Here is a 13,956-nt window from a genome sequence, read left to right on the forward strand (position 1 = left end):
GCATGTCAACTCACTCCTGGTGTCGTAAAAGCATGAGTCGTGCACGCAGGCGTCGCATGTATTTATACTTTAGTCGTGTCTTTAGCCAACCTTAAGTCGCTAAAATATTCTTAGAGGTTTATAATTTGCCTATTAAAACATAACACGTTGCCCGCATTTTGTAGATACATTGAAGCAAGTAACTTTGCTGGATAGCATGTGACAGGGCCGATGGACTTCGTTTCCCAGAATTCATTGCGAGTGGCTTGGTGGTGTCATCAGCCCGGCAGCGGTAGCGTGGGTTTCCCTTGCCTTTGCTTCTTGTCTACTGTCTAGCGCTTGCTTGAGTTTATTATTATTTTTTGACGAAGCAACGGAATAACGTCTCGGTTGTGCCAAAATGACAGTAAGTTAACTCTTTGCTAAGAAGTCCTTCCTCTGAAATATCGGCTTAAATAGCGAGCGTGGGAATTTTGCACTACATTGACATGCCGTGGCTGTTAGCAAGTCAGCTAGCAAACAACTTGTCAGTAGAAGTACTCGAACTTCAGGAACATTCAATAAAGTACGACGCTACTTTTTTGTATTCCGCGTCACAAGTTCCATCCCCACCGTTGACGTTTAGAGTCGCATTGGTTGTTGAATTTGGAGCTGCCACTGCTTTTATGTACATCTTGCTTACCATGTCCTCCCAGGAGCGCAAGGGAACAGCAAAGTTGGACTTTTTGAGAAAGATCGAGCTCGAAATCCAGGCTAAATGGGAGAAAGACAAAACATTTGAGAATAATGCTGCGACAACAATTGGGGAAAGTGCACAGTAAGTAATGCCTGTATGTTAATGTCTCAAAAGGATGGAAGATGCATTTACGCACGCCAAATTACATAAAGCTCTTTGCATTTGGGATTGGAAGAGTGTTTCTTGGGGCATTTATATGCATGATGATGCAATGCGATGGCTTATAATTTTCCTACCTTAAATGTATTTCACAGCAAAAACAAGTATTTTGTCACCTTCCCCTACCCTTATATGAATGGGCGGTTGCATCTTGGTCACACATTCAGCTTGTCAAAGTGTGAGGTAAGTTGAAATTATTTAGGAAGGGAAAGAACATGGAAATACATCTCATGTATTTTATGCTGTCTCAGTTTGCGGTTGGCTACCAGTCCTTGAAAGGGAAGAAATGCCTTTTCCCGTTTGGTCTCCACTGTACAGGCATGCCAATCAAAGTGAGTATGTTTTTATATTTTTTTAAGATCGCATCATACATGCAGTGTGTAGCATTGCTAAATAAAAAATCAATCTTCTTTGCAAAGGCCTGTGCGGACAAGCTCAAGCGGGAGATGGAACTGTATGGAAATCCACCACAGTTTCCGGATGAAGAGGAAGAGGAGAAGGAGAAGCCAGTGACGTATGATGAAATCATCATCAAGGACAAAGCCAAGGGAAAGAAGGTCTGAATTTGACATGCTTTAAAATTTGTATGACATTTAATTGTCCCAATTAGTCTTTGGATGGAGGCATCATCCAGTTAAGACAAATAAACACCTGCTTGAAATAGATGCCTCCCTTTTCCGTGCTAGGAAAAAATGGTTTGCAACTGTAATCATCTCCCTTATTAAACTGTATTGGTAACACACAGACGTGAGATAACTAAATAGTTAACTGCTAAGCCCATACAAACTAGTCACTAACCAAAACAGCAGCACCTACTGACTTCTACAATTTGCTGCAATCAATTTCAGTTTGATGAAATAGCATCAATATAAATGATAACAATACCATGGTAAACTGTTGGCAGGTAATAGGCACGTCTTGTATGAATAGCAAAATTCTGCGAGAAATTTCCTATGGCGAAGTACTAATTATCTCAATGAAACACTTGATTTCACTTCTACATACTTCCTTGACATCAAAATGCCACCAGATGGCACCAAAGAAACTCCTATTATGATGTCTTGCCACTTTCTGCCATTTTGTAATTGTCTTTTCCTGTTAGAGTAAAGCAGTAGCCAAATCGGGTTCCGCCACATTCCAGTGGAACATCATGAGGTCTCTAGGCCTAAGGGACCACGACATTACAAAGTTTGCCAATGCTGAACACTGGCTGGAATATTTCCCTCCCCTGGCTATTAAAGATCTCAAAATGATGGGCGTCAAGGTACAAAATCATCTTTTATGTCATCATTTCAAAAAACCCAAAACAACACATATTAAAATGTTATTTCAATTCTCCCAGGTGGACTGGCGCCGCTCTTTCATCACCACAGACGTCAACCCTTTCTACGATTCCTTTGTCCGTTGGCAGTTTGTCACCCTGAAGGAAAGAAAAAAGATTAATTTTGGGAAAAGGTGAGATGAAAACGCTCAACATTTTTTGGATGTTCATTTATATTTTGATGATTTTTGCAGGTATACCATCTACTCCCCCAAGGATGGACAACCATGTATGGACCATGACAGGCAGACAGGAGAGGTACGCTTGTATGGTGCAATAAAAAACATGATCCTGTTTATCCTGTTTAATCACTATAATTCAGGATTATTAAAAAGTGCTTGACATTCTAGATTGTATGATAACATTCATGGGGTTGTAAAACCTTTTTATTGTCTGTCTGTCAATAAAATAAGAGTGAAATCTTAAAATTGAATCTGAAAAGTTCCCATAGTGGTTGAAATTCACCTGGGAGAAAGGTGTATGAACCGAGAGGATTTATGAAATACTATTTGTTTTGTATGATGACATTTTTTAAAATGTCTTTTCGCCTCACTTGTAGGGAGTAGGACCTCAAGAATACACACTCATCAAGATGAAGATTGTTGAGCCGTACACGGCCAAATTTAAGTCCAAAGTTTTTTTCAGCAGGTAACAAACTTTGCAGCTGTGTGGCTGTGAGCAAAAGTAAGTCGTATTAAAAGCGAAGCAAAACAATTGACGGCGTCCTTCCTGCAGCGCCATGAAAGGCAAGAACATCTATCTGGTGGCCGCAACCCTGAGACCCGAGACCATGTTCGGTCAAACCAACTGCTGGGTGAGGCCTGACATAAACTACGTGGCCTTTGAGACCACCAGCGGAGATGTCTTCATCTGTAGCAGGAGGTCTGCCAGGAACATGTCCTTCCAGGGATTCACCAAAGACAACGGGTTGGTTCCTGTGGTCATGGAATTACTGGGACAGGTGTGCAGATACTCCATCGTAGATGGCATTGACTGGGTTAACACTTTCGTCTGGTGAATTTAAAAGTAGCTGACTAATCACTATCCAATGCTTGAAAACAATTGCCTTTTACTTGCAATTCATCCAACTAAACATTTTTGCTGGCAGGACATCCTCGGCTGCGCCCTGAGCGCTCCCCTGACGTCCTACAAGCTCATCTACGCTCTGCCCATGCTCACCATCAAGGAGGACAAAGGTATGAGAAAGTTAATCCGCCAAAATTAAGCCTTCACGTTCACACTCGGCTGTTTTTCATTTTGGAAAAAGTTAAATGTCAGAATCCAACTGGTAATTACCCTCAGGTCCACCTGCTTTTAAAGGTTAGGGAACGCAATGAGGTGTGTTAAACACGGATGGCTTTCGTGCACTGACATTTCAGCGGCATCCCAAACAGCTTTAATGATCTTTTCCTCCTTGCTCATCATACAATTAGACGGCAGCTCATCTTGGGAAAGTAGTCCAGCTTTAAAAGTTGCCCTAAATATAAACACCTTTTCTTTCTTGTTTGGCTTCCATCAGGCACGGGGGTCGTTACCAGCGTGCCTTCCGATGCCCCCGATGACATCACTGCTCTCAGAGACCTCAAGAAAAAACAAGTCAGTTGCTGATTTTGGCACACAGCTGCAACTAAATAACATAAATGCTCTTGGCAAGCTAAAACGGATGATTTCTATTCGATAGGCCCTGAGGGAGAAGTACGGAATCGAGGACAAGATGGTGCTGCCTTTTGAGCCAGTAAGATCATCTTTTCAGACGTCATCTTAAACCCATCAATTGTAGTTTTAAATCCGCTATCTGTCTGTCTTGTATTTCAGATTCCCATTATAGACATTCCAGGTTATGGGAACCTGTCTGCTCCGCTGGTCTGTGATGAGCTGAAGATCCAAAGCCAGAATGACCGGGAAAAGCTGGCCGAGGCCAAGGAGAAAGTCTACCTGAAGGGATTCTATGAAGGGGTTAGTCCACCTTGACGGACTCTACTCTAGCTAATGTTAATGGGATTCATGTTAGATACTGTTTGTCTCTCACAAGGCACATATGCAACGAAAATGTCTCTGAACATTATTATAATAATTTTTGTTGACAATTATCCAGTTGCAAAGTAAGGATCACATGTTCAATTTTGAATGTGTATTATACTGATGAATGAATCTCCTCAGATCATGTTGGTTGATGGCTACAAGGGACAAAAGGTCCAGGATGTGAAGAAGCCTATCCAGAAGATGATGGTAGAAAAGGTGGGTCATACTGGATACTACACATTATAATGTATACAATGTAAGTAGACTCATTGATGAATTGGCATCCCAAAATGTAAACGCATCTGCACCCTTTGGCTTTCCAGGGCGAGGCCTGCATATACATGGAGCCAGAAAAACAAGTCATGTCGCGTTCGGCTGACGAGTGTGTGGTGGCGCTCTGCGATCAGTGGTGAGTGACGGCAACTGAGCAAGTAATGTGCGGATATTCAAATGAGCTCATTTGCATCTCAGGTATTTGGACTACGGCGACGCTGAATGGAAGCAGCAGGCCAATGAAGTCCTCAAGTCTTTGGAGACGTAAGAAGAGCTCAATTCATTTGATAGCATACACTTTATGCTAATTGTATTTTTCTTTTTTTCTTTTGCTCATCGATTTCGTTCTGCACAGCTTTTGTGACGAGACCAGGAGAAACTTTGAGGCTACTTTGGCATGGCTGCAGGAGCATGCCTGCTCCCGCACTTACGGCCTTGGTAAGTGTCCACCTCCAGTGTAAGCCTGTTTAGGTTAGTGCATCAGTACCTCTGCATCCCTACAGTGTTGGTCCCTTCAGACTTTGTTGACATGCTCATCTTTCTCATCAAGAGCAGTTTGCCTTGAAAGTTGATAAAAAAAATAAAATAAAATAAAAAGGTCTCATGAGAGCTTCCTTTATAGTCTAGTGTAGTTGATCAACATTCATCAATGCCCTGCATAATTACATCACTATAAGGAGACACAAAGTTTGTTTTTCAGTTTTTTGAGTGACTGACTACACCAAGCAGAGTCACTGCTGACTGAAAGTGACTTAAAGGCTGTTGTCAGGCCAGACAATGCAGCTGACATGTTTTTATACACCTGAAAGAGAGTGAATGTTTTTTTGTACGTTGACGCTTTACAAACTGACTGCGGCTTATCATCCTTAGCCAGAAATACTCTTAAAACAATTTGCAGGTTTCTATTTTTTCCTTTTTATGGTTTTCTTAAGCTTGTTTTTTTTCACTTACTTTTCCATAAGCCTGTTGTCCTCTCAGTGCTTTTGTTATTGTGTCGCGCGTGTTTGTGTTTGGTTGCCATAGGAACCCGGCTGCCTTGGGACGAGCAGTGGCTGATTGAGTCCCTCTCGGACTCCACCATCTACATGGCCTACTACACTGTGGCCCACCTCCTCCAGGGAGGCGTGCTCAACGGACAGGGCGCCTCGCCGCTGGGCATCAAGTGTGTCAGGAAGCAAAGCAACATCTCATACACACGCAACTCATCATGTAACCATTTCTGTCCTTTTTTGGGGGGGGTGTCTCTCAGACCACATCAGATGACCAAGGAGGTGTGGGATTTCATCTTTTTCAAAACGTCCCCATTCCCGAAGACTGATATCCCCAAAGAGCATCTTCAGAGGCTGAAGAGGGAGTTTGAGTATTGGTACCCGGTGGACGTGCGTGTGTCTGGCAAAGACCTAGTGCCCAACCACTTGTCTTACTACCTCTACAACCACGTGGCCATGTGGCCCAATGACAGGTGAGCTTGTGTATACGTCATCTTGAAGTACAATGTTCTCTTTCTATATCACGGCTCCACTACATGCACATTCTTTTCTGGGACATGTCTTAGTAGAAATCCCTGCTTAATCACATAAATCTACAGTTTATTGATCTTTTTTTCAGTGTAATTATTTACTGTAAGGCCCTTGCATTTGGGAAAGGAGAGCCACAGCCGTTGGTGCACTCAAACTACCTGCAATAAACTGGGGGTTTACTGTACTAGAAAAAGGAACTGCTTCCAGAAGTGTCTGAGAAAATGCTTTGAACTGTCTTTTTGTACCACCACCAACGGCGCCCTCTGTTGTCCACAGCGCGAAGTGGCCACAGGCTGTGCGAGCCAATGGGCATCTGCTCCTCAACTCTGAGAAGGTACGTCAAATTTGAATGGCCAGATTTGTCATATTAAATCAAACAAACTCATCACAGTTGAGCGATTTTGCGCTGCTTTTGATGGAATTCTCTGTGGAATGGTGTGTTAGCATCTGCTTTTCTTGTCTACCAGATGTCCAAATCAACCGGAAACTTCCTCACTCTCAGCCAAGCCATCAAAAAGTTCTCAGCAGACGGTACGCTGATTTCCTTCTTGCGGTATAATTTTGACTCTGCAGCTTTTTTATTCTCCAAATTAGACACTTGACAAATTGAATTTGGGAGTGATGATAAATGGAAATAAGACATTCCAAATGTATTTGTTTCTGATCAATCTGCTGTCTTAATTTAAAGCATCAGCAATTTACATTAAAGTGACTTTTAAGTTCCCTCCCATTTTTTTAAGCTTAAGTGAAACATCTGCCGAGCGCATGAGTCATTACACATTATTATACAATAAATATTTTGTTCGAAAATAAACAACCTCATTTATATTCCTAATGAGATGCAGGCCTCTTCCAGATATAATTTACTGCCCGATTAGAAATGACTTCCTGTATGATCATTTAATTTATTTTAATCACAGTTTAGTTCTTAAAATGGCTCTGATTCCATATGGAAAGTACTTCAGAAAAATAAGTTAGAATATAGTTAATTGCCTCGTTTAATGTTTCCCTCACTTCCATTCTTTCTAGCTATGAATTTTTCCACATTTGTGCTTGGAAGAGAGCGTTGCCTTGATTTTGATCTCCCTGTGACACCTTGTTTTCCTGCAACTTCCTTTTGGTTTGAGCCAGTTGAATAATAGATGTGTTGCGTTGTGTGTCTGGAAGCCTGCGTAGGAGTAAAGAAGCTCATGTTCTGACAGCAGACAGGCATTTTGGGTTCACAACCCGTCTTGCACCTCTCACTGGTGCCTGTCGAGCGTTGACTGACGGCTTCCGCCTGCAGATGGAGACAGAGGGCTTGCAAGACAGCTTACTGTTCATTGTTGCGTTGCGGTTGGCTAGCACGACAGCTGTGGGATCAACAGTGTGTGTGTGAGCAAAAACTCCCTTTTTCCTTATGGCATCACTTGCATCGCAATGACGTCTAATTAAGGCATCTCTTGATGAAGCTGTCTCCTAGCTGGAAGTGGTGTCTGCTGGGTATTTGCACGAGTCTCAAGTTGACAGTCATTTTGCTAATTAAGAGATGAAGTCACTTGTCCTCATGTTTGCTTGCGCATGAATTAGTGACTTTTCGCAAACACTCTGATGGACGCCGTGCCTCGTTCTTCAACAATCGTTACTTCAGGTGCATTTCATCAATATCAAGTTGTTTGTAAGCCTTTTATTTAGAAAGGTAATGGAAGTTGACCTCGAAACCATTTTGGATCATAGTTTGTGCTATAGTTATTGCTTAGACTATGAATAATATAATTTCTTTTCTTGTTCCACTATAGGACTTGGTCCTCATGAATAGCGAGGGATTCCTGTTTATTATTCATCATTTGATTGCAATCTTTTTTTGTGAAAAACGGAGAAACTCCAGCTTCTCAACCTCCAGTCGTCTTCCTCTCGCTTAGGTATGCGTCTGGCCCTGGCCGACGCAGGTGACACGGTGGAGGATGCCAACTTTGTGGAGACCATGGCGGACGCCGGCATCTTGCGCCTTTACACCTGGCTGGAGTGGGTCAAGGAGATGATAGCCAACCAGAACAACCTGAGGACCGGACCTGCTGACACCTTCAACGACCGCGTTTTCGCCAGGTATTGGCCAAGTTTGTGAAAAGCATTCAAATTGGAATTTGTCTCCAAGTAGTTTGAGCCACTCTAGTACCACAGCAACAAGCCCCGCTGTAAAAAAATTAACATTAAGCCTAAGATAAAGATTTTTGTTATTGCAGCTTGTTCCACAATGCGATTTTGGAGCCTCTGAAAGCTCTGACATGACCAGTCACAAGAAGGTGTCATGCTTATGATAAAACTTACATTTCCTTGTGTCTGGGTTATTTCATCGCACTGTGACAATTGGCACTGGCCTCTCCAAAAGCAGTTTTCTTTTTTGGGGGGTTAGCTGTCCCAAATATGAAATGCAACGTTACACATATGTATTTAATAGGCACACACTTAGTGCAAGTTGAACCAGACAAAACATTGCTTTTTATTACTCCACCACTTTTACAACTTTTTAAACAGTAAATGTAGCGTATTGAAATAAATGAAGTTTGTTTGGGATCTTAGTAAAAGATCTCTCTCCTGCGAGATCACATGCAACATGCCTACCAACAGCATTTTTTTTAGTGAGCATGCAATGTAGCGCGCCTGCTGTGAATTCTGTAAAGCAAAAAAACAAGCACTGGATGTACTTCAAGGTCAAGTTTCCCCAATGCTTTAATCTCTGTAGTGCAGTAACTTAAAACAATTTTTTTTTTGTTTATTAAAAACAGTATACACTCACCTCACTGACCATATCAGTGGGCACACGTGCAATATTCATTTGAAATTTCAAATGAAAGCTGCCGTAAAATAAATGGTGAGACACTCGAGCTGGTTGCGAGCTAGTCTGGAAGCGATTCAGAGGCTGCATTAAAAAACATCTTTTTAAAAGAAGCCCCAAGCCGAAACTTGAAAGGATTTTGTGTGTTGGCCAGCGAGATGAATTCCGGAATTTTGAAGACGGAGCAACACTACGACAGGATGATGTTCAAAGAGGCTTTGAAGTGTGGATTCTTTGAGTTCCAGGTAAATAAAAGTCTGTCATCTTCACAAGCAATTCACAATTGTTTACCCCCCCCCCACAAAAAAAATCATCCCAAATCCATCCAGGACCGATATTAATATGAAGAATGCTTCCTACAGGCTGCCAAAGATAAGTACAGGGAGTTGGCTATTGAAGGCATGCACAGAGAACTCGTCTTCCAGTTCATCGAGAAACAAACGCTGCTGTTGGCCCCCATCTGTCCACACCTGTGCGAGTACACCTGGGCTCTGCTGGGCAAGGTAAGCCGTTTGCAAATTTGCATTCACATTCGCAATACTGGCCGCTAGTTCAAACCTGACTGACTTTCATCCTTTCCTCCTTTTGTACTCTTGAAAGGGACATTTTAAAAGAGCAGTGCTAATATATATTCATGAGTACACCCACCATCGGCCCGGCTTGTTTAATCCTCTTCTAACACTCTTCCTCGCTGTGACCACCAGGAGCTTGTCTTCACACACACACACACACACACACACACACACACACACACACACACACACACACACACACACACACACACACACACACACACACACACACACACACACACACACACACACACACACACTTCCTCCTGTTGCCGCTTTTAAATGTGCTTGTTCCTAACAACACAGAGGGCCAAGAATATTTTCAACACTCTCATGTACGTTTACAAAAGAATGCCGCTGTGCTGGAGATGTGTATTTTTACTCATCACCTAGCAACAACCCAAGCCTGACAAGTTTGATTTCCTGCACTGGCTAAAAAGCGAACAGGCACCAACATTTTCACCCTGCTGCGTTTTGTTATTCTAATGTCGGTGGTTTTATAAAGTCCAATTAAAGCTGTCTGCCACCATCTCGCTCTTTCTCCCCTGACAGCCTACTTCGGTGACAAAGGCGCCGTGGCCCACCGCCGGTCCAGTGGATGAGATTCTCATGCGCTCGTCTCAGTACCTGATGGAAACGGCGCACGACCTCCGACTCAGACTCAAAGCATACATGCTTCCACCCAAAAATAAGGTACCGTGTGACAGAGTTGACTTCCTGTGATGGGAAGCGGCATAGACGATCTCTGCCCATTGCTCACCACCATTTATGGTTTCCTGTCGGCTGTGTTTATTAGTATAAAATATTTCCCATAGTTGTTCTATCTTAAATATCAAAATTAGGCTGGAATTGGACTCGCTTTACGTGTTTAATGAATCTGTTTAAAAGGAGTTTGCTGTTTGTTTACATTTAACTCTCTAATTTCATCGAGAAGCACTTGCATAGACACAATCGGATCATTTCTAAAATGTGTAAATGTTTCTTTTCAGTAGCCGGTGTATATGTAATGATCAATATTATTCACTCGCTTTGTTTTCATTGAACAGAAAGGTGACACAAAGCCCCCCACCAAACCTTCCCACTGCACCATCTACGTGGCCAAGACCTACCCGGCATGGCAACACAGCGCCTTATCCCTGCTGGGCAAGCACTACAAGGTCAGCAACACACACACACGCGCACATTCTATACATGTTGCGATAGATGGATGCCGACATTGCGCCTTTGTTTTTGTCTTTGTTGGTGTAGAGCAACAATGGCGTCCTTCCAGACAACAAGGTGATAGCGAGCGAGCTTGGAGCGCTGCCCGAGCTGAAGAAGTACATGAAGAGAGTCATGCCCTTTGTGGCCATGATCAAGGTACACCATCGACCCGGCGGCAGGCCATTTGTTTCGAATCATAGTTAGTCGAGGGCAAAATGGCCGCTCTATTCTTGGAAAAAAAGCTCACTCAGAATTGAGGCAATTTGGGTTTCATTTAGATTGATTTCCCCCTCCCTCAAATTAATCAAATTGTATTTAAATCAAGTGTCAAAAAATTTATTTTTCATTTATTGGTTATTGTCTTTAAATAAGTGCTTAATTTACTTCAAATAATATGAATTATGAGTCATATGAACCATTTTTCATATACATTCAATTAAAAAAAGAAATAGTGAGATATGAATTTAGCTCATTGTACAACCTGATAAATAATGAAAACAAATTGTTATGGGTTTAAAAAGAAGGAAAATAACACTCTTTAATATTGTACTTAAAAATAAATAAATAAACAGTACATGACATATATAGAATTGTGCCATATTTTGTTACTTGAATTCAGTGAACATTGTGCCACTCCTTATCTTTGTTGTTGTTTTTTACTTTTCATCAATATTCATTTTGCAGGTCTCAATTGTGTTTTGTTAAATTCTTGTGTCTTGTTTAAATTATTTTCACAAACTGTACTGCAAAACTCATTTGAATCCTCAATGAAGTTAAAGATCGAGTCCAAGTTGTTTCCCATAAACGTGGGTGACAAATCGTCAGTGGGTCACACGTGTTTCTTTCCGTAGGAGAATCTGGAAAAAAACGGGCCCAGGGTTTTGGACCTTGAGCTGGAGTTTGACGAGCGGGCAGTTCTGATGGAGAACCTGGTCTACTTAACCAATTCCCTCGAGGTATGAAACTCGACACCTCACAAGAAAAAAAAACGGCACGACACACAATCTTCAACATGTTCTTCATGCTCAATACAGCTGGAGCGGATTGACATCTTGTTCGCGTCCGAGGCTGACGACAAAGTGAAGGAGGACTGTTGCCCGGGGCAACCGTACTGCGTGTTCAGATCCGAGGTGACCGCTCGTGCCAAGGAAGGACACCTTTGTGCTTGCTGAGGTGGGCTTGAATTTGAAATGGATAATTTGCCTGTGGACAGCCGGCAGTCTGCGTGACCCTGGTCAACCCTCAGCCGTGCAACGGCCTCTTCACCACCAAGCTGGAAATCAGACAGGGGGACAGCGGAGACAACGTGGTCCGCAGGCTCGCCAAGGTCAACAGACTGATCAAAGGTCAGTCGTCCGTCATTGGGCTGGGTATCGATTCTAATTTCCTCAGAGGTCAGTTTGATTCGATTTGTTTCTGATTCAATTCAGTTAAATCCAATATTGATTAATTATGGAACATCACTTGTTCTTAAATATCAAGGACATAATTAAAAAAAAAAACTCCACAAACATTAAATTCCAAATAACATTTTGCGGAGGCCGTACCTGTTTTCATAATTCTAATAAAATACTTGTAAATATAAATAAAAAAGATTCTAATTGTCAAAGTGCAGTAAGTCATGTCTTTCATAAATGTAAGAAAATACTTTTAAATTCATTTGAACAGCAAATATCAAGAAAACAGTACGATTAAAAAAAAAGCCTTTACATTTCTATTTTCTTGTTAATTTATGGGGGAAAAAAATTGATATTAAAATAATTAATTAATTGTTTTATGACTCAATATCACGCTAAAAAGGAAAATCGATTCAATATCGATTAGTCGATTTATTTATTTTTTAAAGCCATCCATATTGACCTTGGAGTCATTTGAACTGTAAACCCTTTTGGAAGATATTTGAAAGGGGCGTACAATAATAATCTGACCTCCCGGTGCCACGCTTGGCTTCCTCTAACCAGATCTCTCCAAAGTGAAGCTGATGAGGTACGAGGACCCCCTGCTGGGCCCCCGCCGGGTGCCCGTGCTGGGACAGGAGGAGCTGGACAAAGTCGTCATCTCCCCTCAGTCCGTGTTCAGCATCAACCTGGACGAGAAGAAAGTCAGTGTGGCTGACAGCGGCCTCACCGTCGACATCGGCAACACGCTGGTTTACCTGGTTTAATTTAACACACACACGCACGCAGTCATCATGAAATGCTGTGACACAACAGGCCATCAACATTTGATATCTGGAATCTTTTTTCATAATAAAACAAAAAACTTTGGAGCAACTTTTATCATAAAGATATTAGATGACTCCTGTTGTTTTCATACTGGTAGACTCTCATCTGCTGGCTTGTTTTGTTCATCTAAGGTGAAGCATCGTCGTGGTCCCTCCTCGTGTTTTCTTGAAAAATGCTGTTTGTCTAATGCGCTATTTTTTCCCCCAGAGAAATAATAAAACCTGTGAAATGAAATGTTTAGTATTTGTAGGGTTTTTTTCTCCATAAACCACCCTCATAACTGTTTTATTTCTTCCCAGGAAACATTTTTTCACAAGTTAAAAACCCTTCTGAATGTGTGACACACTTTCTTCAAAGTGCCCCAAATATCAAGAATTACAGCACACTTTGCACCATGTCTCTTGTCTTGCTGAAACCAGCCCTATTTGAGAGCGTGCCCCGCAACCTGACTCGTATACTGCTGAGCCTGTGGCGAGTATGTATTTTGTCCCCATGATGATTAGCGACAGCACTAGGCCACCATTACGCTATTTAAAAATGACATTGGCTTTCAAATAAATAGCTTATTTTTCCCACCGTGGTTCAGTGCTTCCAAGGCAACACAGTTAATCCTTGAAACTGAGGGATGGCTATTATTCAAATCTCTCCTGTTTGATGCTTATTCCTGTCATACAAACCAAATATGGTGTCTCTAATCTTATAATCTCTCTTTTTTACTTGAGTATTTTTTTTTTAGATTGTGCGGGTAACATGCTACAGCTAACTTAACCAATAAATCAACTGTAGGCATTTTCTCCCTGATTTATCTTTTCCCCTTGCCTGCACCTCATTTGTTGGAGTCAGATTTTGTTTGCACGCCCAAGGGTGAGTGTAACATTTGCTTGCTTTGTGTTTTATAAGGAACATCAAAAATGTGTCCCTATGTGGCTCTGAGTTAAAACGAATGCTTTATCATAATAAGAATTAGTTTGAAGTCTTTCGAATAAACATCAATTGTAAAGCTGTTAAAATAACTACAACATTTTTGTCCATAAGTTTACTTTTCCTAAATGTAAGGCTGGCACCACCATAAATATTGAACTTTTATTTTGAAGTGGCTGTAAACGGGATGATGCATCAGCAAGGCGACCA

General features: G+C 41.8%; 1 protein-coding gene across 1 annotated transcript; it reads left to right on the forward strand.

Annotated features, from left to right (window-relative positions):
* The first annotated feature begins 242 nt into the window (after nt 1–242).
* On the forward strand, nt 243–13,065 carry lars1b (leucyl-tRNA synthetase 1b). Its single transcript, XM_086098531.1, has 32 exons — nt 243–385; nt 675–796; nt 970–1,057; nt 1,126–1,206; nt 1,294–1,431; nt 1,977–2,138; nt 2,217–2,329; nt 2,390–2,453; nt 2,755–2,843; nt 2,931–3,156; nt 3,304–3,391; nt 3,715–3,791; nt 3,877–3,930; nt 4,011–4,151; nt 4,356–4,433; nt 4,541–4,626; nt 4,689–4,754; nt 4,846–4,928; nt 5,514–5,652; nt 5,740–5,952; nt 6,287–6,344; nt 6,478–6,541; nt 7,912–8,095; nt 8,980–9,070; nt 9,188–9,328; nt 9,950–10,090; nt 10,444–10,554; nt 10,646–10,756; nt 11,452–11,556; nt 11,635–11,730; nt 11,814–11,946; nt 12,562–13,065. Exons 1-32 carry the CDS (start codon nt 380–382, stop codon nt 12,762–12,764), a joined length of 3,552 nt encoding a protein of 1,183 aa, XP_085954657.1. The 5' UTR covers nt 243–379; the 3' UTR covers nt 12,765–13,065.
* Nucleotides 13,066–13,956: the final 891 nt, after the last annotated feature.

Source organism: Leptonotus elevatus, chromosome 16 (genome assembly GCF_054856555.1).
Source record: "Leptonotus elevatus isolate MCC_2025b chromosome 16, RoL_Lele_1.0, whole genome shotgun sequence".
NCBI lineage: Eukaryota > Metazoa > Chordata > Actinopteri > Syngnathiformes > Syngnathidae > Leptonotus > Leptonotus elevatus.

Bases quoted from the DNA above. Each gene is read 5' to 3' on its own strand.
- lars1b (XM_086098531.1), top strand. The intron at 4,755-4,845 runs GTAAGAAGAGCT...CGTTCTGCACAG, and splicing joins GTCCTCAAGTCTTTGGAGAC to CTTTTGTGACGAGACCAGGA. The intron at 5,653-5,739 runs GTGTGTCAGGAA...GGTGTCTCTCAG, and splicing joins GCCTCGCCGCTGGGCATCAA to ACCACATCAGATGACCAAGG.